The 24,475-nt window shown below is 41.2% G+C and overlaps 1 protein-coding gene across 2 annotated transcripts in view; it reads left to right on the top strand.

Moving 5' to 3' along the window:
* Positions 1-3,449: 3,449 nt before the first annotated feature.
* Positions 3,450-24,475, top strand: part of ASAH2 (N-acylsphingosine amidohydrolase 2) — a 55,824-nt gene continuing 34,798 nt past the window's right edge. For both annotated transcript variants that reach the window (XM_072628932.1, XM_072628931.1), the window contains exons 1-6: positions 3,450-3,930; positions 8,400-8,581; positions 10,875-11,024; positions 18,829-19,005; positions 21,128-21,255; positions 21,826-21,903. In XM_072628932.1, coding sequence (XP_072485033.1) covers positions 3,804-3,930; positions 8,400-8,581; positions 10,875-11,024; positions 18,829-19,005; positions 21,128-21,255; positions 21,826-21,903 — 842 coding nt within the window. In that variant the 5' untranslated portion in view covers positions 3,450-3,803. The remainder of the gene's footprint in view (positions 3,931-8,399; positions 8,582-10,874; positions 11,025-18,828; positions 19,006-21,127; positions 21,256-21,825; positions 21,904-24,475) is intronic.

The raw sequence follows: 24,475 nt of genomic DNA, 5'->3' as shown, positions 1-24,475 counted from the left end.
ACAAGGTTCATAAATTAATTTGGGGAAAAGTTTTGTTAGTAACTGGAAAGGTCTCTTAAAGTAAGCAGCACATGTGCTGAGCTTTGAAGTAAGCCAGGGATTCTAAAGATAGATGTGAGAAAGGAAAGCTTTCCAGGCATGGATGCCAAGCCTAGAGGCCTGTATTGGGCTACCCGAGTCTTTCTTACCTGTCCAGGTCTTCGGCTGGCCACGCCGGATGCACGTATGAGAGAAAGGACGTTCCAGAGTCAAACAGGGGTTGAGCTTTATTACAGGGTTTCGGTTACAAGTGCAGGGGGTCTTCTTTCTTAGGACGAAGAGGGGGAGATTTCCTAAGAAGGCTAAGCTTAAGGGATTGGAAGTAGAAGTACAAGCGGGGAGAGAGGGGGAGGGGAGAGAGGAAAGAAAAGAAGCGGAGCCCTACTTTTCTCTTTGGCTCCACACGTGCTAAGAGAGCTTTTAGGCTTCCTCAATCCTACTTAATCTTCAGCCACACAGTTTGCATCTCAATACCGTGCTGTTAGGTAACTAGGTGTGCTCCAATCCGGGACGACCTCGAGGGCAGGGAGACTCCACCCATCAGGTATCTCCGGGGGAGAGGCGGAAATACCCGAGCTAGCTCGGTCTGACCTTCTCGAACCCCCGCTGTTCATGGAGGGCCTCGTAAGACTCTAAGATTTAGAAGTCCCACTTTTACCTGCCCGAGACTGTCCACACGGAATTGAGCTTCCAGTCCCAACACATGGAGAGTGGGGTTCAGAGGAGTCTTGTGCAGAGGCATGGAGGTGAGACAATATTGTTTAAAAGGATTAGCAGATGGGCTGAGATGGATCTGGTTCATTCTGAAAAGAGTTTTGTCTACCCTGGTTTCAAGTACCAGGCATGTTCCCAAATTTGAGTGATCCATGAAGGCTAAGAGTTTTAGCATGCACACAATTCCACAAATTCCGTAATGCTTGCTAAGTGGCAAAATGAGGAGGTTGGATAATTGAGATAGCTGATATTTGGAGAGCATGTTTGAGTTTGCAACCCAAAGTTCACAACAGATATCATCTATGTTCTCTTCCAGCTCAAAATCTGTGATGGATTGGCAGTATCCTCAGCTTAATGGACACTTTACATTTAGAGTGAAACTATATATATATATCCCATATGTAGAATTTTTTGTATCTTAGTCAAGAGTCAACACATATTATTAAATGTCTCTTATGCACCAGGAACTCTGCTAAATGCTAGGTCGTCTCCCCCAGTAGAATGTGAACTCCTTGAGGGCAGGACCTTGTTTTTGCTTTCTTTGCATTCCCAGAGCTTAGCACAATGGTTACACACAGTAAGATCCCATACATGCTTAGTGATTGGATGGGCTAACTGACAGACAGCAAGGTTCAATCCACTAACTTGAGGATGCTGGCCCCATTGGGAATCTCAGACAATTAGTAGGAGGGGTGGGTTCTTGGAGACTGTGTTTATTGATTTGTGACTGTAATTGACTTCCCTCTTTTGTTATTTCCTCCACATTCCTTCCTTGATCCCTGTTTTCCTGCTGTGGTTCTGGAAGAGAGCAATGGCCAAGCGCACCTTCTCCAGTCTGGAGATCTTCTTAATTTTCCTCCTTTTGCTGATGACAGCAATCACAGTGGCCCTGCTCACTCTCCTCTTCACTACCAGTGGGATCTCAGAAGACAATAAAGGCAAGTGACATTAATTCTCTAGATCTCTTGCGTGGTGCCTGAGCATCAGACCTTGAAAGACCTGGAGATTTGGGAGCGTGGAATAAGGTGCCATTGCTGAGCTCCCATTGGGGAACCCCCAATGGAATTATCTGGGCAAGAACTGCTTAGATGGGCAGCAGAGTGGCAGGAGGTCTGACTTTGCGATTGGAGGGCTTGGGTTTCCAATCCCTGCTCTGCTGTTACTTTTGTGTGACCTTGGGTGAGTCACTATACCTCTTAAGACCTCAGTTTCCTTATCAGTAAAAAAATGGGGTTGAGTAGTGGGATAGCTGATATTTGGAGAGCACATTTGAGTTTGCTATACCTTAGAATCTCATCCTGAGTCTGTGAGGTAGATATTATCCCATTTTGGAGTCTCAGAGATGTAAACTAGTTTTCCCAATCACGTGACTGGCAAATGTCAGAGACAAGATTTGAATTCCGGTCTTTCTGACTCCAAGTTCAACCCTCCCTCTGTTGGGTGACACCACCTCTCATAGATAATGCCCAAGGCCTCTCTTAGCTATGATATATGGTGGCTAGAATTCCAGTTTGCTCTGCCTCTAAGGAGTCCTGAGATTGTCCTTTTCTTCCATATGGCCTGAGTTTTCTGCATAAATGACTTGAATTTTTACAGCACCTTTAGGTTTTCAAAATGCTCTCTTCACAAAACATTTGAAGTAGATAGACAGCATGGCCTTGGGCTGCCCCAGTGATAATCTCAGTCATTTAGTAAGAGACATGAATACTTGAAGAACATTGACCTTGGTTTATGACCATGTCTGGCCATCTTCTGTTGTATGTATTAGCATCTCCTTTTTACAACAGATGAGGAAACTGAGGTTCAGAGATGGACAGCTGATTTGCCCAGAGTCACATACCTTGCGTGAATCAGAAGGAGAATTTGAAGGCAGATCTTTCTTGACTCAAAACTCAACATTCTTTCCCTCAGCTAAGCACTTAAAAAATATTTGTTGAATAAAATGGAAGGAGAGCATTGACATACTAATGCCCCCTCTTTATAGAATGCTTTATGAATGATTTCTTCCCAACAACCTTGCAAAGAGTGCTGTCTCCATTTGGTACAGAAGAAAACTGAAGCTCCTGGTGATTTTCCTGGTCCCAGCTGGTAGCGGGTAGAACTCAACTCAAAACCTGAGTCTTCAGAATCAAAGTCCAGTCTTTGTCTTCTGCTTCCTTTCCAGGAGTAGTTCATCTCTTCACTGCAAAAGCATCACCTTTCCCCACCAAGCCCTCCCTTCTCTCCAAATTTCTTATTACTGTTAAGGGCACCACCATCCTCCCAGTCACTCAGGTGTGTGACCTAGGCATTGTCTTTGACTCTTCATTACCTCTCACTACCCTCCATATCCAATCTCTTGTTAAGGATACCTCAACCTCTTCTCTTCTCAGACACTCTCCCCACCCTGGTGTAGAACCTCATTACTTCACACCCGGATTATTGCAATAACTTTTGGGAGGCAGAGTTGAGGTCTCTCTGCCTCAAGTTTCTCCCTACTTCAGTCCATCCTCTAAAATGATTTTCCTGAAGTGGAGGTCCAGCCATGTCACACACCACCCTCACCCCCACCCCACCAACTCAATAATCTCTTTGTTCAGTCATTTTTCAGTCATATCTGACTCTCTGTGACAGAGATACTAGAGTGATTTACCTTTTTCTTCTCCAACTCATTTTACAGATGAAAAAATTGAGGCAAACAGGGTTAAGGGACTTGCTCTGGGTCACACAGCTAGGAAATATCCACAACTACCTCCCTTCCCTCCCCCTATGGGTCACAAAGTCAGACATGACTGAAATGAACAACAACAATGACATGTTCTAGGCACGATATTAATTGCTAGGGATACAAAGAAAGGTAAAAGAGAGTCCCTTTTCTCAAGGAGCTCACAATTGAATGGGGGATACAACAAGCAGGCAAATATATATAAACAAGCTACTGACAGGATGAATAGGAAACAAATCACAAAGGGAAGACACTAGAATGAAGAAGCTTCCTGGAGAAGTTAGGAAAGCCAGGAGACAGAGATGAGGAAGGAGATCATGCCAGGTGTGGGAGACATCCAGTGCAAATGCCTGGAGCTGGGAGATGGAGGATCTTCAGCAGGCAGGAGACCAGAGTCATTGGATGGAAGAGTACATGTTGGAGAGCAAGGAGAAAGAAGTTTGGAAGGGTAGGAGGACCAACACCACTACTAGGTTTGTAGATCAAAGAAAAAGGGAAGGTCTTATGTATATAAAAATATAAAATATATAATATTTTTAAATTATATAATATAAGTAATTATATATAAATTATATTATATATAATTTTATATATAAAATATATGTAAAAATATAAAAAATATTTATAGAAGCTCTTTTTGTGGTGGGAAAGAATTGGAAATTGAGGGAAAGCCCATCACTGGGGGAATGGATAAACAAGTTGTGGTATGTGATTGTGTCAGAATACTATTGTGATATAAGAAATGATGAGTGGGATGCTTTCAGAAAAATCTATTAAGACTTACATGAACTGACTCAAAGTGAAGTGAGCAGAACCAGGAAAACCCTGTACATAGTAATGGCAACATTGCACAATGGTTGATTGTGAATGATTAGCTATTCTCAGCAATACAATGATTTAAGACAATTCCAAAATTAAAAAAGCTTTTTATACAAATGAAATCTGTTTTAAATAATTGGAGAAATATTGATTGTTCATAGGTAGACAGGGATAATATAATAAAAATGGCATACTTAAACTAATTTATTTATTCAATGCCATCCCAATTAAATTACCAAAAAAAATCTTACTGAATTAGAATAAACAACAACAAAATTCATTTGGAAGAACAAAAAGTCAAGAATATCAAAGGAACTAATAAAAAATATAAAGAAAAGAGCTTTAGATTTACCAAATCTTGAACTATATTATAAGGCAGTAATTATCAAAACTATCTGGTACTGTCTAAGAAATAGACAGGTAGATCAGTGAGATGGAGTAGACATACAATTTACAGCAGCAGATAAATATAGTGACCTTGTATTTGACAAGTGTAAAAACTTAAATTTTTGGGATAAGTATTTGTTATTTGGTAAAAATTGTTGGGAAAATTGGAAAGCATCTGGCAGAAATTGGGCATAGAACAATATCTTATACCATTTACCAAATAAGATCAAAATGGATACATAACCTAGATGTAAAGAAAGATATTATAAGAAAATTTGAAGAACATGGAATATATTCCCTAATAGACTTATGGACAGGTGAACAGTTTATGAATAAATAAATGATAGAGAACAGAGTGAGGTGTAAAACAGATAATTTTGCTTATGTTAAACTATAAAGTTTTTGTATAAATAAAACAAATGTAGCCAAGATAAAAAAAAGCAAAAAATAGGCAGAAATTTATAGTTTCTCAGATAAAGGTCTCATATCTCAAATGCATGAAGACCTTTGTCATATCTACAAGAATACAAACCATTCCCCAATTGATAAATAGTCAAAGGCTATGAACAGGCAGTTTTCCAATGAGGAAATCAAAGCAATTTCTAGCCACATGAAAAAATCCTCAAAATCATTATTGATTAGAGAAATACAAATTAAAACAACTTTGAGATATTATTTTACACCTATCAGATTAGCTAAAGTAATTGAAGGGGGTAGTGACAAATGTTGGAAGTGATATGGAAAAATTGGGATACCAATTCACTGTTGTGGAGCTGTGAACTGATCCAGTCATTTTGGAGAACAAGCTGGAATTATGCCCAGAGAGTTATTGTATTGCCTATCCTCTTTGACCCAGTAATATCACTACTAAGTCTGTTTCCCACAATGATTGAACCTCTGTGTTGTGAAATATTTATAGCACCTCTCTTTGTGATGGCAAAGAACTGGAAATTGCAGGGAAGTCCATCAATTAGGGAATGACTGAACAAGTTGTGGTATATGATCATGATGAACTTGATCTTAGAAAAACATGGATAGACTTGTATGAAATAATGGAGAGTGAAGTGAGCAGAACCAAGAGAATGTTGTTTATAGTAACAGAAATATTGTTTTAAATTTTGAGCCACAAAATCATTTTGACTACAACAAACCCCCAAATTAACAACTAAGAACACATGAAAGAAGACACCGTCTGCATCCAGAGAAAGAACTGGTAAATAGAAGTAGGTATAGAATAATTTTACATGAATGCATGTGTGTATGTGCACGTTCACGTGCACGTGTGTGTGTGTGTGTGTATGTGTGTCTGTCTAACAGTAGACATCTCTAGAATGTGAAGAGGGAAGAAAAAAAGAAATTTACATAAGTTTATTATATATTTAAAAAGAATAGAAAGCTGTAAGTAATAGATTTACAATTTCATGTGCAATCATCTTTTTTCCATTCTATTCTACTATGTTATGGAAATGCTTGTTTTTTTCTCAAGTTCAGAATAAAATAAATAAAATTTTTTAAAAAGAAAGGAATTGCAATCTACTTCCCCAGAAAGAATTGATGGAGTCTGAATGCAGATCAACACATGCTTTTTTGCTTTCTTTATTATTCTTGTTTTTTTTGGTCTATGTTTTCTTTTGCAACATGGAAAATATGAAAATGTTTTTCAAGACTGCACAGGCATAATCTAGATCAAATTTCTTGCTTTCTCAAAGAGGGGGAGGGGATGGAGGGAGGAAGAGAATTTGAAATTCAAAATAAAAAAATGAGTGTTAAAAAATTTTGTTCAGTGCATAGTAGAGAAGAAAAAAAAACTTAAAAGGAAGCAAAGAAGATGGATAGCTCTCAACACAACTTGTAGTATTTATTACATAGGTTTTCTTGAAATGGAAATTAATTGCTGTATCTTTTGAATCCTGTCGTACATTCTGCTGTGCACATGACATTTTTTCTTTTCTCGTTTTGCACTTGTTTTACTATTTGTTTGTAATATGTTTCTTTTCCTTTTTTCACTATGTATTTGTTTTAGATAAAATTTAAAAATAGAAAAAATGTTTGTTCACATGTAATTAAAAATAAAATAAAAATTAAACTTAAAAAAAAGGAAAGACAGGAAGGGACTGAATTTTGAGGGACTTTGAATGCCAAACAGAGAATTCTGTATTTGATACTGGAGGTGATAGGGAGCCATTGGAGTTTATAGAGTAAGTGTGTGTGACATGATTAGACCTGTGGTTTAGGAAAATCACTTTAGTGGCAGAATGGAGGACAGACTGGAGAGGGGAGAGACTGGACACAGGTAGGAAACTCCCCCCCCCCTCCCCACCCCAGCAGCTATTGTGAGAGTGCAGGCATGAGTGGATGGGAGGCATATCAGAGGAGAGAAGGGGCTGTGGTCAAGAGAAATTGCAAAGGCAAATTGACAGTAGAATGTGACTTCCTTCAAGGCAAGGTGTGTGTGTGTGTGTGTGTGTGTGTGTGTGTGTGTGTGTGTGGTGTGTGTGAGCGCTTGTGCGCACGTGTATTCTACATGCTTAGCACAGTCTTTCATTCATTGTAAGCTCTTAATAAATGCTTGTTGACTTGCTGACAGACTGTTTAGGTTCCAATTCTGACTCTGGCACGTACTGACTCAGCATCCCAGGCAGTTCCCTACTTATGTCATTGTTATTGTTTTTTCATTCTTGGAGAGGAGCTTGATATCAGGAAAGTGATGCCATGACTCACAACTGAATTGAATGTAAGTGAGGGAGGGCTGTGCAAAGTCTCTGGAGTCATCTGGATCCAGTGGCAAGATATAGATTAAGATGACTGGAGATGACCCAGGATGCAGTGGGTGACCTTGGCCCTTTTAAGTCACTGAGCAGGTGGGAGTAAGTTTCTCCCCTCAGAATTCCTCATCTCAATGGAATCACAGACCTGCCCTCTACCCACTTTATCAGCTGTTGTGTGGAAAGCAGTTTGTAAACCTCAGAATGAGCCAGGAACATGAGCTGTTGTTCCCCAGGATGGGAGGGAGAGAATCATACAGAATGTGTTTCACAATTGCTCTGAAGGTCTAAGAGATGGGTTTGTGGAGAGGTCATGCTTGATCGAGAGAATGAGATGAGGGGGATTTGGCAAATTGTTTTCTGGGAAAGTGGAAACTGATTTGCTTTGATGGAGTGGAAGGATGGAAATACTGAACCACAGAACATGATCTTAATCTTGGGATGAAGGATTCACATCACAGAATTTGAGATTTAGAACCAAAGAGAACCCCCACCTCATTTTTAATTTTAGGACCAAGGAAGTAGAATGACTTAGGATCATAGCTCTAGGATCAGAAGGGACTTTACAGGACATCTAGTCCAACCATTTCATTTTTCAGGGGAGAAAAATGAGTCCCTGAGGAGTTCAGTGACTCCCCCCCAGGTCACACAGGGAGTAAGTGACAGAGCCAGGGTCTGAACTCAGATTGTATGACTCTGAGGTACCCTTCTGTTTTCCTAGGACTTGAAAAATAATCCAGGAAATTTCCCACTCAAGAAATAAAAGATCTTGCTTAACTCTCAGTTGGGAAGAGATTGCATTGTTAATTGGATGCCTATAGTTATCATTCATCTGACTGGCTTTGATGTGAGAGATTGTGTAAAATCATAACTTGTGTGTCTTGAATCCATGAGTCAACCAGAGATTATTCATTTGATGTTCACTGCAGTGTGTTCCCTGGAATGTCTTGCTCTATATTTATACTCAACAGGCCCCGGTTCTCTTACCACCCAGGACCCTACAACCACCCAAGATTCTTCAACAACCAAAGGTCCTCTATTCACCCAACAGCCTCCAGTCACCCAAGGTCCTCCTCCATTCCAAAACTTCAGTGGCTACCATATTGGTGTTGGGCGAGCTGACTGCACAGGACAAGTGGCAGACATCCCCTTGGTAGGAATTCCCTGTGCTGCTTGCAGGCTCAACGCAATGACTCAGGATCTGACCTCCCTATCCACAGAGAGGGGGCACTATGGGGGCTGAAAAAATTCATTACTCTCTGGCAAATAGAGTGATATCTCTCCAGATTTGGATGGGCTAGGCTAGTCCTTGAGAGGCAGATGCAGTCTGTCATTGGGCCCAAATATTTAACCAGGACCTGCAAGGTATTGTATTAGAGTTCTCTGTTGAGAGCTCGGGGTCACTTCTAGCTAAGTGTGTAATTGTGTCAGATTCTACACCAGTGCACAGAACTACCTTTTTTTTTTAAATTCACTGATACTATCACGGTGGACAGAGTAATCTCAGAATCCTTGAGTGGGAAGGGACCTCAGTGGCAATTGAATCCAACCTGGTCTCAAGTAATAATGAATAATAACAGTAATATTAATGATGATGATAATAATAGCAGCTAACATTTTTTAGGATTTCCCAGTTTGCAAAGTCCTTTATGTTTCTCATTTGACCCTTCCAACAATTCTAAGAGGTAGGTGCTATTATTCTTATTTTACAGATGAGAAAACTGAGTATTGGAGCAGCCACATGACTTGCCCAGGATCATAGAGCTAGTAATCTAAGTCAGGATTTTAACTCCAGTCTTACTGACTCTTGGTCCAGTGTTCTCTCCATTGTGTTACATAGCTATCTAGAGTCCCTCTTAGAGCATCTCTGACAGCTGCTCTTCCAGTTTTTGCCTGAGACCTCTGGTGATGGGGATCCCACTACTTCCAGAGACAACCTATTCTGCATAGGAATAGATCTAGTTGTTAATGTAAAGGTGGAAGAATCTTTTATTCACCAATGACTTTCTTGAAAAGTCAACGCATCATCCACCATCACTTCTAAATGACCACAGGACTTCAGACAATCAATAAGCATCTGGTAAGAGCTTATTGTGTCCAGATCCTGTATCTGTCAGGTGCCAGAGATACAAAGACCAAGATGAACAGTTCCTGACCTCAGGGAGCTTACCTTCTATCCAGGGCGGACACGTGTATATATAAAATAGAAACAAGATGACAAGGGCGAGAGGCCCTGGGGGGAGGAGTTAGGAAAGGCCTCATGTAAAAGATGGTGCTTGAGATGGGTTTTGAAGGAACTCATATCCCCATGGGACTAGTAATAATAATAATAATAATAATAATAATAATAAAATCATAGTTGGCATTTCATTAGCACCGTATAGCCATGATCTCATTTGGTCCACACAAGAGCCCTGTGGAGTAAAGGCTTTAAATATTCTGCTTTTACAGAGGAATAAACCTGTCTGAGACTCAGAGAGGCTGAGTGATTTGTGCAGGGTCATGCGGCTACAAGTGTCTAGGATGAGATTCAAACCCCTTTCTTTCCTACTCTAAGTTCTCTGGGAGGTGAATAGGTTATCCAATAGCCTTCTCTCCCTGCTTTTGCTGAATTCTCTAAACTGCAGAGGTTATTGATTGTAGCCTGAACTATAAAGGACCTGGCAATACGAGGAAGCACCATTTGTCCGGGGTGAAAAAGCACATCCAGGTGACCTGGGCACCATCCTGGGTATTGTCACATATTTAGAGATGGGGGTTAGGCAGCTGACCTAATCATGGGTAGATTTATATGGGGAAGTGCATCCACATTCCCACAATCTGTATGGATAGTCCCTTGTATGGATCATTATGAAGAAACTGGTGATGTTTCGTCTGGAGAAGAGAAGATATATGGGGCAACATGAGGCAGCATGGTATATTGGAGAGAACACTGGATTTGGAGTTAGAAGAACTGGGTTCAAATCCCGCTTTAGAGTCTCATTAACCATGTGATCCTATGAGAGCCAAATGATCTTTATGTGCCTCAGTTTCTGTATCTGTAAAATGAGGAGGTTGGACAAAATGGCCTCTAACATCTCTTCCAGCTACATGTTCCTAAATATTTGAAGAGCTGCCATAGGGAACAACAGGAATTTTTCTACTTGGCTTTGGAGGGCAGAACCAGGAATGATGAGTGGGAGATGTAGAGAAGGAGATTTAGAGATTTAGCTTAAAGAAAAACTTCCTAACCAGAGCTGTCTCAAAAAGGCAGAATGGCCATTTCAGGAGTTAATGAATTCTCCATCGTGGCATCTCTAAGCAGGAACCAACTTAGCCTGTGTTGGGGATTGGGGATCCATGTTCAGGTGGTTGGGCTGTGTGGTCTCTGGATTCCCATCCAAATCTACATTCCTGGATTCTTTGGGTCTCCCGACTATGAATAACTTGCTTCTGTTCCTCTCCAGATGGGCTATGCCAAGTCAGGTCAGACAGCTCAAGGGATACTCACCCGGCTCTATAGCAGGGCTTTTGTCCTGGCTGAACCAGAATCGTCAAAGCGAGTGGTGTTTGTCAGCATCGACATTGGCATGGTGTCCCAGCGAGTCAGGCTTGAGGTAAGACAATAACCCCACTTAAGGAGAAGGAAAATGAGCACATTATTTATCCATAGGGTTTCCTTTCAAACTGAAGCTAGACTAGGTCAGCTATGAGTGGGCATTTCTTGGGAACTAGATTCCATGAGACATGAGACAAGCATAGACTGTTTAACAAATAAACAAGGAGGTCTGCTTATCTATAACAGGGAAAGGTTACTCAGCAAGGATGCAGCATTGGTCCAGGTAGTTGTGGCACCTGCATCTCCATATGGAAGCCTCTCTGCTGTGTATGTGACTTGTCCACCAAAGTTGAAGGGTACTGAGTTCCTATGGGTTAGCCTCTTCTGTGCTTTCAAGAAATGGGGAAGCTGTCCCAATGACTTGATCCTAGGCCCTCTGGACCAGGTGGAAAACAAAGTGACCTGCTAGCTCTATGTGGCCCATAACATCTCAGAAATGGAGCCTGGACTAGATGAAAATGTAATTGGGAAACATTTAACAAAATAAATAAAAATATAATAGAACATGGATATTGTTAATATATGGTTTTCTAAGACATATGCAGCAGTAGGGATACTTATGTAAGGTTAATATCTCCTTCAATTTTCTTTTTTTTATGTTTTATACATACACATGTATTATATACATAGACATATTTAATAAGGCTTATATGCACATGTCCACATCTCTTAACCTGGAGACACCCTGCTCCTGGGAGGGAGTCCTGTCCCAACCTGGACTTTCTACCACATGGGTAGAAGTAGTCTCCTTTGATTGGCTAGGTAGTTAGAACTGGCTGTTTCTTTAAAAACTACCAGACTCATATAATCTCTCTTTCCTGCTTTTTCTTTTATTTATTTATTTATTTTTAGATTTCAACATTCATTTCCACAAAATTTTGAGTTCCAATTTTTCTTCCCATCTCTCCCCTCCCCCACCCCATAATACCTTGCATTCTGATTACCCCTTCTTTCAATGTATCCTCCTTTCTATCACACACCACCCTTCCCTTATCCCCATCTTCTCTCTTTTTTTGTAGGGCAAGATAAATTTCTGTGCCCCATTACCTATATTTCTTATTTCCCAGTTATATGCAATAATAATTCTCAGCATACATTTCTAATTCTTTGAATTCCAATTTCTCTCCCTTTCTCCCTTCCTACCCATCCCCACTGAAAAGGCAAGCAATTCAATACAGGCTATATATGTGTCATTTTGCAAAAGACTTCCACAATAGTCATGTTGTGTAAGACTAAGTATATTGCCTCCATCCTACCCTGTCCCCCCCCTTTTTCTATTCTTTTATTTGACCGTGTCTCTTCTCAAGTGTTTACTTCTAGTTACTCCCTTCTCCCATTTTGCCCTCCCTTCTATCATCCCCCTCACCACACTTGCCCCATTTTCCCCTACTTTCCTGTAGTGTAAGATAGATTTTCATACCAAATTTGGTGAGCATGTTATTCCCTCTTTAAGCCAGATGTGAAGAGAGTAAATTTCACTTTTCTCCTCTCACCTCCTCCCTTTTCTACTCCATTGAAAAAGATTTTTCTTATCCCTTTTATGAGTGATAGTCTGTCCCATTCTATTTTTCCCTTTCTCCTCCCAATATTTTCCTATCTCTCCCCTTAATTTTATTTTTTTATGGATATTATCTCTTCTGATTCAACTCAACCTGTATTCTGTGTGTGTGTGTGTGTGTGTGTGTGTGTGTATAATCCCTCCACCTACCCAAGTACTGAGAAAAGTCTCAAGAGTTACAAATATTATCTTTCCATGTAGGAATGTAAACAGTTCAGCTTTAGAAAATCCTTTATGATTTCTCTTTCCTGTTTACCATTTTATGCTTGTCTTGATTCTTATGTTTGGAAGTGAAATTTTCTGTTCAATTCTGGTCTTTTCATTGTGAATGCTTGAAAGTCCTCTATATCATTGAATGACCATTTATTCCCTTGAAGTATTATACTCAGTTTTGCTGGGTAGATGATTCTTGGTTTTAATCCCAGTTCATTTGACTTCTAGAATATACTATTCTAAGCCCTTTGATCCCTTAATGTAGAAGCTACCAGATCCTGTGTTATCCTGATTGTGTTTCCACAATACTCAAATTGTTTCTTTCTAGCTGCTTGCAATATTTTCTCCTTGACCTGGGAACTCTGAAATTTGGCCACAATATTCCTAGGAGTTTCTCTTTACAGGTCTCTCTCAGGAGGTGATTGGTGGATTCTTTCAATATTTATTTTGCCCTCTGGTTCTAGAATGTCAGGGCAGTTTTCCTTAATAATTTCATGAAAGATAAGTTGATCATGGCTTTCTGGTAGTCCCATAATTTTTAAATTGTCTCTCCTGGATCTATTTTCCAGGTCAGTTGTTTTTCCAATGAGATGTTTCACATTATCTTTTATTTTTCAATCTTTTGTTTTTGTTTTTTAACTTCTTGTTTTATCTCATAGTCATTAGCTTCCCTGAACTCCAGTCTCTCTTTTAAAGAACTATTTTGTTCAGTGAACTTTTGAACCTTCTTTTCCATTTGACTAATTCTGGTTTTTAAAGCCTTCTTCTCCTTATTGTCTTTTTTGGACCTCTTTTTCCTATTGAGTTAGTGTATTTTTAAAGGTGTTATTTTCCTCAGCATTTTTTTGGCTTTACTTTAGCAACCTGATGACTTGCTTTTCAAGCTCTTCTATGGCTTGAATCCATTTCATACTCATTTTGGAGATACTGGAGGCAGAAGCCTTGACTTCCTCTGACAGTATGCCTTGTTCCTCCTCATCTGAAAGGATGGAAGGAGACACCTGTTCACAAGGAAAGTAACCTTCTATGGTCTTATCTTCTCCCCCTTTTTTTGGCATTTTCCTATCCAGTTACTTGACTTCTGAATCCTTTGTGAAGAGGAGGGTCCTAGTGCTCCTCCTCCCCCCAGTACCATGCTCAAGGTTGAGGTTCAGATCAGCTGCTGAGTTCCCCCAGAGGCTTTAAGCTGAGCTGCCTGAACAATGGACCCAGGCTGCTTCCACGGCCACCTTAGCCACCTGCCACCTGCTGCTGCTGCTGCTGCCTCCACCTCTGCTGCCACCTGGGGCCAGTGCTGGGTGGACCCCACTTCACTCTTGCTCAGCTGGGAAAGCCCTCCCACACTGACCTTTGTAGCTTTCTTTGTCGCTTGTGGGTTGAGGGATCTGGGACCCTCCCTGCTGGGAATTCTGCCCTAGAAATCTGTTCAGGTCCTGATCCTCCCAGTGCCATGTGGCCAGGGCTGGGCTCCACTCTGCTTAGAGTCCTGTGCGACAGACCTTTCCTGTCGGTCTTCGAGGTTACCTTGGCTGGAAACCTCTTTCACTGTGTTGTTCTGTGGCTTCTGCTGCTCTAGAATTTGTTGAGAGTCATTTTTTACAGGTATTTTGTGGGCTGTGGGGGAAGCACTAGAGGTTATGCGTCTTTCTTCTCCACCATCTTCCTTCAGTTTTCTATCTGAGTTCCACATCTCTGCTCCAGACCAACTACATCTCAGGAATATCTTCCCTTGCCTTTAAAACACACACACACACACACACACACACACACACACACACACACACACAAACAAACAAGCTTGTGTAATCTCCTGACAAGGACCCTGGGAGACACTAGTCCTATCGCAGAACACCTAACCAATCAATCAATTAATTAGCATTTTTTAGATGTCTCCAACATACAAAGGAAGGTTCCAAGCCCTGGGGATATAAAGAAAAAAGTGAAAGTCTTTGCCTTCAAGTTTATATTTGAATGGGGGAGACACTTGTACAAGTCCAAGTATACACATGGTTCATATCACCCAATCAATATGGAAGTATTAAGCATTTACTGTATGTCAGGCACTATTCTAGGTGTGTGGGATAAAAAACCCCCCAAAAAGAAACAAGTCATGCCCTTGACATAAAAAGAATGAATGAACTAGAGTTCATCAACAAAGGAAAGGCAATAGAATGAAGCAGAAATCAAGAAAGGCTTCTCACAGAAGGTGAGGTATCAGCTGAGACTGGGAGGAAGTTAGGGAAGCAGGAGGTAGAGATGAGACAGAAGAGGATTCTAGGCATGAGAAAATGCTGGATTGAGGAGATGGCAGAATATAGTGTTCAGGAGCATCAAGGAGCTTAGAGCCTTCCAAGGTGTGGAATCCCTCCAAATCTGGAGAATTCCAAGAATATCAGCAATCTTCATCCTTTTAAAAATCTATTTATTTTTCACCAGACCAGTGATTTCATGGGCAAGTCATTCCTTATGAGGAAATGCCTTTTACCACCACAGGGTGCTGTCTTCTCTGCAGCCCAGAGTCTTAGTGAAATGTTCAGGGGAATTGTGAGGTTAAGTGACCCTCCTAGTGTGGCACTGCCAATATGGCCAAGAAGCAGGACTGGAAGGAGTATTTATCTTCAGATGTCTCTGGTAAGGGACAGTGTGAGGCAGAGGCAGAGGAATGGAGAGAGACTTTAAAGGGTAGTGTTTGTTGGTTATAGTTAAGTTCATAAAGAAAATTTAAAATGAGGAATGAGACCTAGTCTCTATTCTATCCCAGTGTGACCATAGGCAAGTTCCTTCATCTCTCTTGGTCTCAGTTTCCTTCTCTGTAAAATGATGGGACTGACCTGGATGACCTTTAAGGGGAATGCAGCTTCATCATCCTATGCTTTCCAGTCTTACAAGGATGGTTCACATTCTTCATTTAGAGCATTTGGGGAATATATTCATAGATTTGACCAAACATTTTGCAGGAATTTTCCCTCCTCTGTGACCAGTGGGCAGGACAGGCTGATAGCTGAGTGGACGGGTGAGTAGTTGCAAAAGGCTGAATCTGCTACTTGGTATAGGAGATGAAGAACAAAGAATCATTTGCTTTTGCATACAGTGAAATATGTGAAGAAGAGGAAGTTAGCTCCCCCCAATATGGAGTAAACATTTATGCACTGGGCAGGACCCTCTCCCCTCCTCTCACCCCTGTGTGTAACTCATACTGGGGTTGTTACAGAGAAGGCAAATGTCCTGTATCGAGTCATCTTATATGCAGCCTAGTGGAGCCTTGGGAGAAGCTAAGGATTCTAGGGAGGTGACTGGAAGAGAGAATATATTTCAGGCATGAGGGATAACAGCCAAGACAAAGGCACAGAGTTGGAGCTGGAACAGTGAGCAGGCTAATTTGGCAGGAATACCTTGTGAGATATCTGGAAAAGATGACTGGAGTCACACCATAAAGGGCTTTTTACCTCAAGGTAAAGAGAAGATGGGGATACCATCCTTTCTTTTAAAGAGAAGAAAAGAGAGACTTCTTCCAGGTTGGACAGCTCATCTGGGACCTTGAACTCAGGTCTTTTCTCTTCAAGCCTAGTGAGATGACTCTAAGTCCTTTCCTTCTGATGGGTTCACATTCAACCTGAAACTTTAGGGCAAGCAATGTTTTCCTTACTCCAAGTCCTATGCTCACAAGGGAACTTTGCTCAGTCTATCTCCCAAGGCATAAACTGGTCATTAGTTATATAATCATCCATATATAGAATTTTGCAACATCAGGACTCTTGGCAAAGAGTCTATCTACCTCAAGCTGTTGAACTGCATTATTATAAAGAAAATGTTCCTCGTGCATGATGCCAATTTTGGAGTGAACAGAAAAATATTTCAATACATGAAAGGAATGAAGCTAAAAAACAAAGAAAGACAAAGAAATAGAAAATAATCACTGGCTACTTTGCTCTCTTATCTCATAGAACCTGCTAGAGCCCTCTTTTTGGGGACTGGTGAATTCCCAGTTCTCAAAGGGTTTTAATTTCTCCATTTACTTATTCCAAAATTTTTTATATCTGACCAACTTACTTTTGCTTAGAAATTGACTTTATTCCAGAAGTTATAGTGTATTAAAACATTTTTCATGTTGTATTTTTGACCTTTTTGTTATGTTTTTTTGTTGTTTCCCATCCATCCTTCCATCAACTCATCCATCCATTCATCCATCCATCCTTCCACTCAATCATTCATCCATTCATCCATTCATCTTTCCAATCATCCATTCATGTGTAATGCTCTACTCTTTGAATAGTCAAAATGGTATATACTTGGCAAAACTTTCTTCTCCAGATCTTACATGGTTTAAAATCTTTTGAGAACAGTTGGGTTCCAGCATTAACCAACCATAATGTCTCACCTTGGTGAAGTGTAAACTCCTCAAGGTCAAGGAATGCCTCACTTTTGACTTTTATCCTTGGAGCCCAATGCAGGGCCTGGACACAGCAGGTGTTTAATAAACACCTGTTGATTGACTGAATGCATATTGGTTTTGGAGTCAGAGAAACAGGTTCAAATCTTCTTTCTCACATTTGCAGTGTGACTTTGGAGAAATTACTTCATCTCTTCAAGCATAGTCAAGTCTTTCCCCTTTCTTTCCTTCCAAGCTAATGTTGATAATACTAATAATATAAAATAAAACAAAACTTACTAATGTAACCTCTCTGAACATTTTCAAAGACCTTTCTGCATAATTCAGGTTGGAATCCTCAGACGACATTGTAGTTTCTGAGTTGGCGGGGACCTCCAAGGTTCTCCAATCTAACTCTCCCATTTTATAGATGAGACCAAGAATGGTGAATTGATTTTCTGAAGGATAAACAGGTAGCAAAATAGGGTTCAAACCCAGGGCCTCAGACTCCAAATCCAACTGTACTTTAATTCAATTCAATAAACATTTTAAAGCATTTATTATATGAAACAGTATATTGTAATGGTGAGGGCACTGGAGGTAGAGTCAAGAAGACCTCGGTTTGAACCCTGTCTCAGACACTTGCTGACTGTGTAACCTTGCATATCACTTAACCTTTATGAGTCTCAGTTTCCACATCTGTAAAAAGAAAATGTTGGACTTCATGACCTCTTAAGTCCTTCTGGTTCTAAGTCTACAATTCTGTATATACAGTGCTGGACCTATGAGACAAATAAGAAATGATCCTTATACACAAGAAGCTTATATTCTAGGGGGTATCGATTGAACATGTGGTCTCAGAGTTGGCAGGTATTTCTGCCATCATAAATCTTCTGGGTTCTTTAGTTTTGAGCATTCCTGACTAGCTTAGAAGTCCTCTGAGATGGCACCAGGACTTGTCTCCAGTCTCAGGACTCTGTTGTGTTTTCCATGGTACAATATAAATTGGAGGCAGGAGGATAGGTCTGTGGCTGCTTCCAGCTGCTGCAGAGTCACAGAAGACAGGTTGGGCAGCTGTGGTGGGGACCTCTCCAGCCTCCAAACCATTTATGACTCTTTCAGTGGGGCTGGTAGCAAATTGGTCCCAATTCTCCTCCTCCCCTCCCCCTGAGTATAAATGCCTAAGGGGACTTCAATAAATTGAATCAGCTGGTTGACTGATTAAAAGTGTGGCCATGGAGAGGCATGGTGGCATAATGTAAAGAGTCTTGGTCTGGGAGTCCAAAGACCTGGGTGCCAGCTTTGATCCCAGTGACCTTGGGCAAGTCATTTAATTGTCTTGTTCCAGATTTTCCTCATTTAGAAAATGGACAACAATCCACTCTGGCTCCCAGGCTTATGTGAGGAAAGCACTTTGTTACCCTTGAGAGAGGAGCTTCCAGTATTATGTTCTGAGTCCTACATCTCTGGGCTTGGTGATTTCAGCAACCTTGTTGCCTTGTGTATAGGACTGAATGACAGTAGGAGCATCTCCTGAAGAGCTGGGTGACTTGGGCACAGCAAAGGGAAAGGAGGCACTCTTCAGGATTTTAAGTTTTGGGGGACAGGAATGTAAACTTAAAAATCCCCCACAACTGTTCATTTGTGATGTTTCCCTTGAAGGTGCTGAGGAGACTGCAGAGTAAATATGGTGACCTGTATACCCAGGAGAATGTGGTTCTGAGTGGCACGCACACGCACTCAGGGCCTGCTGGCTATTTCCAGTACACCATCTTTGTGATTTCCAGTGGAGGATTTAGCAGAAGGACTTTTGAGTTCATTGTGGATGGCATTGTGAAGGTAGGCAAAGGGCTACCAGAGTCAGCCCTACCCTGGAATCCTCCCTTGCTTGTCCCTTCCCCCATTGCCTTCCCCTTCCTAGACTTTATGCAGAAGACAGCTGTTGATCTGTATACATGGAAGGATGTTTCCATATTGGAAATTCCCCACACTGATGAAATCACAGGCCCATCCCCAAAGTGATGGGAGGGGATAGGAAGGCTGAGAAAATCCCTAGGCTAGCTTCCTCATTTCCTTGATAAGGAAACTGAAGCTGAGAGAGTGCCCTGCCTAGGGGCCATATATCCAATTAGTGACAAAGCATGATTAGAACCCAGGTCCTCTGAATCCAACTCCTCTGCTCTTCTTCTCTGTGTTTGGAGTAGTGGGCTGAAGGTAGGGATGTAATGGGATAGGGGGATGACTTACTCATTAGACCCAAGCTAGACTTGGAGGCTTTATCTAAGTTAGATTACAGATATGAATTATGAGGTAGTTATTTGCCTCATAAATAGATAAGCAGAGGCCAGGTCCAAAGGACAGGAATCAACAAGCATTTACTAAGTGTCCACTAGAGCTAGGTGGTTCAGTAGATAGAGCACTGGGTCTGGAGTCAGGAAGGCCTGATTTCAAATGTGGCCTCAGACACCTACTAGCTGTGTGACCCTGGGCAAGTCACTTAACCTCTTTTTGCCTTGATCCACTGGAGAAAGAAATGGAAGGAAAACCACTCCAGTATCTTTGCCAAGAAAACCTCATGGACAGTATTGGTGTACTATGGTTCACAGGGTCATAAAGAGTTGGACACAACTGAATGACGAAGAGGTGCTTTACACTTTCTGTATGACAAATATAAGTAGAAAGAATCTGTCCCTGCCTTCAAGGAACTTATAATTCAAAGGTAACTCAAGTCTTCCTGACCAGACCCAGAATTATACTGTGCCAGCAATCTTCTTTACCATAGGCTTTCCTTACCATTAGAAATATGGTAGCTGGGTGATTATAAAAAGAAGTCTCTGATATCTTCACTGGATTTTAGCTTCTTACCTCTGAGGGGCTCCATTTTGAAGACATAGTGCCATCTTATTAGTTGCTGAAGGAAGATTCAATAAAGTCACATGATCTTTCAGAGATAGGTGGAAAGATGAGTAGATGAAACAATGGATAGATATATGGAAGGATATATAAGTAGACTGATGGATAGCTTAAAACGTAGATGGAAGGATAGATAGATAAATGGATGAATAGATGGGATGATGGAAAGATAGATGAAGGATAGATGGAGAAAGACAGAGAGATGGGGAGATATAGGGAGAGACAGAGTGAATTTGAAATAGAAGTTTAGTATATGCTACCAGTGGTAGGGAACCTGGGGCCTTAAGGCCACGTATGGCAGGTTCCCTACCCCTGTATTACACACTATGCTAAGCACTGAAAATAAAAATACAAACAAACAAGACTGTTGTTACCCTTAAGGACCTTAGTTCTTATTGGAAAATATGGAGCATGGACATGTGTATGTGTGTGTGTGAGTGTGTACATGTGTGTGCATGCATGGATGTGTCTGTGTCAAGAAGGTGGCTTGTTCTAGAGTCATGTCCTGAGGCTGACTACCCTAATCATGGTCAGGCATCATTTTTGAGGACTGTTTAGTGCCCAAAGGTTAGGGCTTTTCACCTTTTACATATCAGGGGAAGCATGATGAGCTTTTGTGTAAGATAGGTCTCCGATCCCTTCCTCAATACTTTCTATTTTTGTTACCCTGGACAAGTCACTTCATCCTGCTGTGCCTGTTTCCTCCTTCAGAATATGCAGACGTTTGTCTTTATAGTCCTTGCCTCCCAGAATTGTTATGAGGACGGTGCTTGGTCTAGTGGAGAGACCTACTTTAGCATCAGAGGATCTGGGCTGGAGGTGTCCAGCACTGCAGGTAGTTAGCTGTGGGACCTTGGCAAGGTTATGCAAAGCCCTTCGGACCTCAATTTCCTCATCTGTAAAATGGAGGCAAGCAGAGCTGCTCTGTCTCCCCCTCTTCTGTTCTGAGAGCAAAGTATGTTGTTGCAAACATTAATGTGCTATGGAAATGTGTCATGGTTATTTTTCCATTGTTGCTAACATAATGTCTTTTCCTTTACATCTTCAGAGCATTGATATAGCACATAGCAATATGAAACCTGGCAAGATCTTTGTCAATAAGGGAAATGTGGAAGGTGCCCAGATCAACAGGAGTCCTTATTCTTACCTGCGGAATCCACCGTCTGAGAGAGACAGGTGAGGGGGAAAATGCGGAAATTAGAATGATCCAAAAGAATCAAACAAAGCTTCAACTGTATGATAAACACTTTATTGACTCTAGGATGACACGGAGCTTCCTTGGTTTGACTTTTAAAGCTTTGCATGACCTGGCTCCAACCCCCCTTTCTAGCCTCAGTTGGCATCTCTCCCCTCTCTGCACACTGAAATCCAGTCAGACTAGTTTTCTCTCTCTTCCTTCCACATGACATTCCATCAGCCTTTTCTATGTCTTCACTCAAGTCATCTCCCATGTGTGGAATGCACTCCCTGTTCATCCCCTCCTTGTAGAATCTATCTCTTCCTTCAAGACTCAGGTCAAACCCAATTTTGTACAAGTATAGCTACGGCATCAGGAAAGAGTGTCTCTTTACCATCGGCAGACATCAGTACAGTGATCTTTCATCACAAATCCTGTAGGGAGAGCTTCAGAAACACAATGGTTAGCACACAACATTCATCCCTTTTAGGTAGGAAACATCCAACTCTGGACCACTAAGTTCAGAAAGGACTGGCCGAGCTGATTATTTACCCTGTTTTACTGACTAGGTACTCTGCCAACACAGATAAGGAAATGCTGGTCCTGAAGATGCTGGATCTGAATGGAGAAGAACTAGGGATGATCAGGTACCATATTAAAAAATTAAGCACAGTTTAATTTGAAAGATTGTCCTTCTTTACAAAATGAAAAGTCTCTTGGTGACTAGAAATCCTGCCAAACTGGTATACCATTGAGGTCAACTTTCCACTTCTCTGAAAAAAATTTAAGCTATATTTCTTCTCCTTTTCTTTCTCCTCCCTCTCATCATCTTTCTTATCACTACTCACTACTCCCCTCCTTTCTCCTCTCCTCCCCTTTTTTCTCCTTTTCTTTCCTCCTCTCCCCATTTCTTTCCTTTCCTCCATTATTAGGCGATCTAGTTTGTCTGTTACCTACACGTGAGGAAAGTGAGACACAAAGAGATTAAGTGACCTACCTCAAGGTCACACAGGCAGTAAGTGTCAGAGGTGGGATTTGAACCCGGAACCTCTGGTTGTATAGTCAGTGTACCAGCTAGTGTACCACCAATGTACCAGATCTTTTTGCTTTTAAGGTCAACCCTCTATCCACTACACCAGGAAGGTTTTTTATTATTACTATTATGGTTGCTGTTGTTATAGTCTTATTTTTCCCTCAGTGGTGTTCAGATAGAAGCAATCCTAGGACAAGTTGCTCATCTGTAATTATTTTAAAATAATTTTCTTTTTTTATTATGAACTTAAACACAATCAACAACCACATCCACTTTAATATACAAAGGAAAATAACAAAAACAAGAAGATTCTATCTGAAATTGTAAATATGTTACGCATAATTTGTTTAAAGGACACTTTAAGTTTAACATGGTAGCCACAAAAATAATCCTGTTTGGTTATGTCAGTCAGCAAGTCAGTGGACGTTTACTAAATGCTTACTATGTTCCAGGCACTATGCTAACTGTTAAAGATATGGAAAAAAAGCTCTCTCCCTCCAGGAGCTTACAATGTAAAGGGAGAAGAAAATAAATACCCCAAAGAAAGCTGATCCAGCAGAGGGACAAGGGAGGTGCCCTGGGGGTGTGATGGTGAAGTCAAGGAGGTCTAGAATGAGAGCGGCTGGATGGGAAATAAGGCGCTTTCTGAGGACACGTACGTCCCGTCCAAGCCTCCAGGGCTGATGGATGCTGGCCTTCGGGAGCCACTGCATTTCTCGTTCTAGCAGGATCAGTACCCCCAGTCTCAAAATAAAACAAATAAAAACAACTCTTTTCTGTCGCTAGAGAGTCCCATGGGATGCTCTGTTTGTAATAATCCATGCTATTTCAAGTTCTGAGTGCATTTACTATAGATGGCGACATATGTTTTAAGTAATTGGCAGACCATGAGGTGCTATGTCCATGGCAGTTAATGGTTATTCTGTGTCATCAAGTGCTCTGTTGCTCCTTGCTTGCATCTGTAGAAGGCTTTGTAGCTATAAAGAACTTTCACATACATTAATTATCTCATTTCCTCTTCAAAATAACTCTGACAGACAGTGCAAACATTATTCATCCCATTTTACTAATGAGTAACTGAGGCTCTGAGAGATTTACTAGCCTTGAATGCTTGGGCAAGTGATAGACTCAAGATTTAAGCCCAGGACTTCCAATTCCAAACCCAGCACTTCTTATGCCTTTGTGTTAGTACTGATGGATAATAGATTCCCAGCATGTCAGAGTTGGAGGGGCCTTAGGTCAAAGCTGGGAAGGACCTTAGAAGAGACAACATAAGAATATCAGAGCCAAAAAGAATTGGAAAACCTCAAACATGGATTGTTATAGCTGAAAGGGACCTGGGACCTAAGGAATGGTTTAGGGAAAACCTTCATTTTAGATTGGAGTAAGCTGAGGCCCAGACAGGTGATGTGCTTTCCACAAGGCTGCCAAACTGGTTAGTCAACAGAGCTGGGATGTGACCCTGGGGATCCTCTTCAACTCTGTTCTCAGTACATTTGAAGGAGCCAGGGAGAAAGGTGGTCCTTACCTGCTGAGTAAAGCTCCTTTCTGGGGTTCTTTACTCTAAGCCAAGAGTTTAAGACTTGTTTTCCAATTAGAGTTGCAGAAAGAGGGGGCTTGCATTTATATTCCATTATCTTGTCTCTTGAAGCAAGGCAGAAGATTTTCTCAAGAGATTGCACATGTGGTGGACATTTTTCACTTGTCAGCTCCAGGCTTTAGCTATCTCTCCCTTCTGCTCCAGGGAGTGGTAGAACATGTCCTCCATTAGTCTCTGTATTTTTTTTCGGAAGCTGTAGGCTGTAGTCTGAACAGGTGTTAGAACTGAGGGATGTGCCACTTTTCTCTGTTCAAATATCTCAACGCAAAGGAAGAGGGCAGAAAAGAAAAAGAAAGCAAGAAAACATTCTTTAAAAATATTTAGATCATATTCAGATTATGGGACCAAGCTTGGGAAATTCAATTTCTTATGATATTAGGGCAAGTTTGTTTTGAGGCTACTGACTCCATTAAAGTCCTACTCCAGTAGCACAGAGGTGGGATTTTGAAGGTTACACCTTCATAGAACAAGTCTTGACAGGCTCAACCAAGCCGGATAGGCTTTGGTATGGAGCCCATGATGGATCCCATATTAATCATCCAAAGACCAGCCAGGCTAAATATGGACACGACAGTCATCACTAGGA

Source organism: Notamacropus eugenii, chromosome 1 (genome assembly GCF_028372415.1).
Source record: "Notamacropus eugenii isolate mMacEug1 chromosome 1, mMacEug1.pri_v2, whole genome shotgun sequence".
Taxonomy (NCBI): Eukaryota; Metazoa; Chordata; class Mammalia; order Diprotodontia; family Macropodidae; genus Notamacropus; species Notamacropus eugenii.
Note: the sequence above shows the minus strand (reverse complement) of the source record. Positions and strands in the feature narration are given on the sequence as shown.